General features: G+C 38.9%; 1 protein-coding gene across 2 annotated transcripts; it reads left to right on the top strand.

Annotated features, from left to right (window-relative positions):
• Positions 1-343: 343 nt before the first annotated feature.
• On the top strand, positions 344-4,363 carry LOC149189515 (pentatricopeptide repeat-containing protein At3g26782, mitochondrial-like). 2 transcript variants are annotated; one of them, XM_089411823.1, is made up of 2 exons: positions 344-441; positions 715-4,363. In XM_089411823.1, exon 2 carries the CDS (start codon positions 819-821, stop codon positions 3,972-3,974), a length of 3,156 nt encoding a protein of 1,051 aa, XP_089267949.1. In that variant the 5' UTR covers positions 344-441; positions 715-818; the 3' UTR covers positions 3,975-4,363. The 2 variants fall into 2 exon arrangements, with proteins under 2 accessions (XP_089267949.1, XP_089267951.1); XM_089411825.1 differs by having other exon boundaries at positions 349-837; positions 1,183-4,362.
• Positions 4,364-4,684: the final 321 nt, after the last annotated feature.

Here is a 4,684-nt window from a genome sequence, read left to right as displayed (position 1 = left end):
AATGAAATAAAAATATTGTGATTTAAATTATTAAATAAAAAATATACTAAAAAAATATTCTTTTCTATTTACCTAAATAATATTAAACTATAAATAATAAGTGTAATTTAATTCATTTCTTTAGATTCTGTATAACAACTTTATTATAAAAACATAAACAAATATATAAATAATTAAACTTATTATTATCATATAAATTCAAAATAATAATCTTATAGTCCTTATAATTTATTCTCATTAAATTATACTATTTTTACTGCATACTTTAATCTCATTAACCTTATTATAATACTACTTATTAACCTCTTAAATTCAAAATAATAGTTTTAATGTAATCCTGTATTTTGAATCCCATTCAACAACTTGGCGGCAGTGGGAAATCACCTAAGAAATGCAAACTGGTTGGAAAGGAAATGGGTTATGCTCACGATCTTCATTCGAGTAACCATTCTTTGCAGTTTTTCCTCTTTTCCCCACGCCATCATTATTGTGTTCATAATTCGTTCACATACAGTTGATTCAACTCATCTGTGATTCAAATTTATCAAACAATATGGTGCACAGTTTATTGATTTTGATTCCCTTTTGCCTAGAAAGAGCATATGAAATTGCTGGAAGTGGCAATTATCGTTTTTTCTACTTTACTCTCTGTAGGCGGTGATTAAATCATTTGTAAAACATGTATGGTTTGAAATTACTCGTTCTCGTGTGCAGTTTAACTTCATTTGAATTTTTCTACTTCGCTTTCCATTCGGTGGCAGCGAGCTCGGCATCCTCCGAAGCTTTCATCTTTTCAGCCACAACAGCACCAAAATGACATGCGTCATAGAAAAACAGGTATGGGATTTTATTCATCTTCTCATAAAATATATTACCATACCTGGATTCACAGCTTCAAAAACTATGGATTCATTTGTACTACTGGGTTTGCCCTGGAGAAAGCATTTTCCACCACTGTCAATGGACTACACATACAGGAAAATATAACTTGTTATAAACCACAACCCAAGAATTCCAGTATTATATTCAATGAAACAATGGGTTGCGATACCTTTGATTCTTTCTTGCAGTCCTGTAACAACATTCAATTGCTTAAGCAAGTTCATGCCCTCATTTTCACAACCGGGGTTCACCAAAACATAGTTTTCAACACCAAACTTGTTGACATGTATGGCATGTTAGGAAATATGGAGAATGCGCGCCGAGTGTTTGACAAAATACGTGAACGGAATATTTACTTATGGAATGTGATGATCAAAGGGTATGCGAAGAATGGGTATTTTGAGGAAGCCATTGATTTTTATTACCAGATGCAAGGTTTAGGGACACAGCCAGACCATTACACTTTTCCTGCAGCTCTCAAGGCGTGTGCTGGTTTGCCAGCTTTGCAAGAAGGCAGGGAGATTCATAATCATATAATTGCTACTGGGTTCGAATCAAATGTTCTTGTGGGGGCTGCCCTCATAAACATGTATTGTAAATGTGGGGATTTGGATCTTGCTCGCAATGTGTTTGACAAAATATGTAAATCAAATGTAGTATCATGGAACACAATGATAAGTGGGTATATACAAAGTATGGATTTTGATGAGGCTCTGGAGCTGTTTAATCAAATGCAGGTTGAAGGGATTAAGCCTACGTCGATCACCATAGTGAGCGTGTTGTCCGCATTTGCTCATTTGGGTGCTTTGCATCCAGGAATGAGAATACATGCTTACGTTTTTAAGATGGGATTTGAGTCAGATGTTTTTGTGGGAAACTCAATGGTAGCTATGTATGCCAAATGTGGGAATATAGAAGTTGCAAACCGCTTGTTCGACAATATGCCTATAAAGGATTTGATCTCATGGAATGTGATGATTGACGGCTATGTGCAGAATGGAAAAGCCAATGAAGCCCGGGAACTCTTTAAACAGATGCATCTGTCAAACGTGAAGCCTGATACGATAACAATTGTGAGCGTGATTCAGGCATGTGCAAATTTAGGAACCCTGCAAAATGCCCTCCATATTCATAATTATGTAATTCAAAGTGGTTTTGAACCATATCTTTCAGTAGGTAATTCCCTTGTGGCCATGTATGCCAAGTGTGGAAGCATAGGCACTGCACGCCAAGTTTTTGACAAGATGCCTGAGAGAGGTGTGGTTTCGTGGAATGCAATGATTGCTGGGTATGCCCAAAATGGGTATGCCCGTGAGGCCTTGAAAGTATTATATCAAATGAAATTAGAAGGCATAAAAGCAAATGCAGAAACTGCAGTAGGTGCACTTGCAGCATGCGCCCATTTAGGAGCTCTGCCACAGGGCAAGTCGATCCATAATTATGTAATTAGAAGTGGATTTGAAGCAGATGTTTATGTAGGAAATTCACTTGTAGCTATGTATGCCAAGTGTGGTAGTGTAGAAGTTGCTTGCCAGCTGTTTAGAAAAATGTACAACAGGGATGTGGTCTCATGGAACTCAATAATCACGGGTTATTCTCAGGAAGGACGTGCGAATGAGGCCTTGTCACTTTTTTACGAAATGCAGCTAGCAAAAGCGAGACCTGACTCTGTTACTGTTGTGAGTGTGCTCCAGTCATGTGCACATTTAGGATCTCTTCAACAAGGTAAGGTGATCCATGGTTACATAATTCACAATGGATTTGACTCCGATGTTTCGGTGGGGAATGCCCTTATAGCTATGTATGCTAATTGTGCTTGCATAAAATTTGCACGTCAAATATTTGATAACATGTTAGAAATGAATGTGGTGACATGGAATTCAATAATATCCGGGTATGCTCAAAATGGCCACGCAACCGAGGCTTTAGCTTTCGTTCAACAAATGCAACTAGCAGATGTGACACCAGACTCGTTTACCATGACAAGTGTGCTCCTGGCATATGCATATTTAGCAGCCTTACAACAAGGCAAGAGGATACATGGTTACATCGTTAAAAGGGGATTTGAGCTAGATGTTTTTGTGGGAACTGCCCTTGTAGATATGTATGCAAAATGTGGAAGTGTACAGTTTGCACGTCATTTTTTTGACAAAATGCCTAATAGAAATGTGGTCTCATGGAATGCAATGATCATGGGTTATGGAATGCATGGGCATGGCGAGGATGCCCTTGTGCTCTTTTCCGAGATGCAACAAATGGGCATCAACCCAACTCACATCACCTTCGTTTGTGTTTTGTCTGCATGTAGTCATGCCGGACTTGTGGATGAGGGCTGGCAATGTTTTGATAGCATGACTCAAAAATATTGCATCACACCCAAGTTGGAGCATTATGCTTGCATGGTGGATCTTCTTGGTCGTGCTGGGCATCTAGAAGAGGCAGAAGCTTTTATTGAAAGGATGCCAATAGAGCCTGATGCTAATGTGTGGGGGGCCTTGCTTGGAGCTTGTAGAATCCACCGCAAGATTGAGTTAGGAGAACGTGTGGCAGGGCATCTCTTTGATCTAGAGCCTGAAGATTCTGGATATTATGTGCTCTTGTCAAACATTTATGCTGCAGCTGGTAGGTGGGATAATGTGGAAAAGATGAGAACGTTAATGAGGGATAGACGAGTGAATAAGACACCAGGATGCAGCTTCATTGAGGATAAAAGCAAGGTTCATGCATTTGTTGTCGGTGACAGGTCACACCCTCAATCTGAGGAAATTTATGAAATGTTGAAGACCTTGGCAGGACAGATGAAGGAAGCAGGATATGTGCCTAGTACAGACTTTGCACTTTATGATGTAGAGGACGAGGCAAAGGAACATATGCTTGGCGTGCACAGTGAGAAACTGGCTATTTCCTTTGGCCTTATTAACACAAGCCCTGGGACCACCATCAAGATCACGAAAAACCTTCGTGTGTGTGGTGACTGCCACACTGCCTCTAAGTTCATCTCTAGGATTGTTAGGCGAGAAATTGTTGTGAGGGATGTGAACCGTTTCCATCATTTCAAGGATGGATTGTGTTCTTGTAGGGATTACTGGTAATTCTAATATGGCTTAATTTTAGCTCAGGTATATGCATATTTCTTGCATTCTATTGACAGCCAGGTTGAGGTGGTATTTCTGTTCGAACATGTTATATCTTTTGTGGATCTCAGTTTTGACAACACGAGATTGATGATGTTTTGACCTAGAATATAAAAATCATTATATGATATGACTGTAAATTGCTAGGTGATCCATCGGATGGGACACTAATAAAAGCTATTTATGACGTATATAGTTTTTGCTCTGTCCTAACATCTCTGTAGGAAATGTCATGTAGATTGTCTAACTCTGGACTAAAGCATAACTCCCTTGATGTCAGAGAAAACATACCTAATACTTGTATTCTAGAGGAGGACCAAAGAGGCTTGATGTATGTTGTCATAGCATCACTTATAATTAACACAGCTGTAAAGTGATGACCATTCTGCATAAATTAACTTCAAACACAGATAATTTTTAGTGGAATCGTCAACTGGGGTGGTCTTGTACTTAGATGATACAGGGTCAATTCTGTCCGCCACCACACTAGCCACTAGGTGCACCGTGCAGTCTCTAACGTGGACATGGGAAATTGAGGGAGTTGAATAAAAGGCTTCATAATATTTTACATAACACTTTACATACCATGCTTTGCCAAGTGAGCTACACTCCCAAGGACAACTCAGATCATTTTTAACCATAATGACTGCCTAATTTATCTTTGTCAG

This window comes from Pinus tabuliformis, chromosome 3_1, assembly GCF_031772625.1.
Source record: "Pinus tabuliformis cultivar Carrire ecotype Pingquan chromosome 3_1, CPIR1, whole genome shotgun sequence".
Lineage (NCBI taxonomy): Eukaryota > Viridiplantae > Streptophyta > Pinopsida > Pinales > Pinaceae > Pinus > Pinus tabuliformis.
This window is presented reverse-complemented; position numbering and strand designations above follow the sequence as displayed.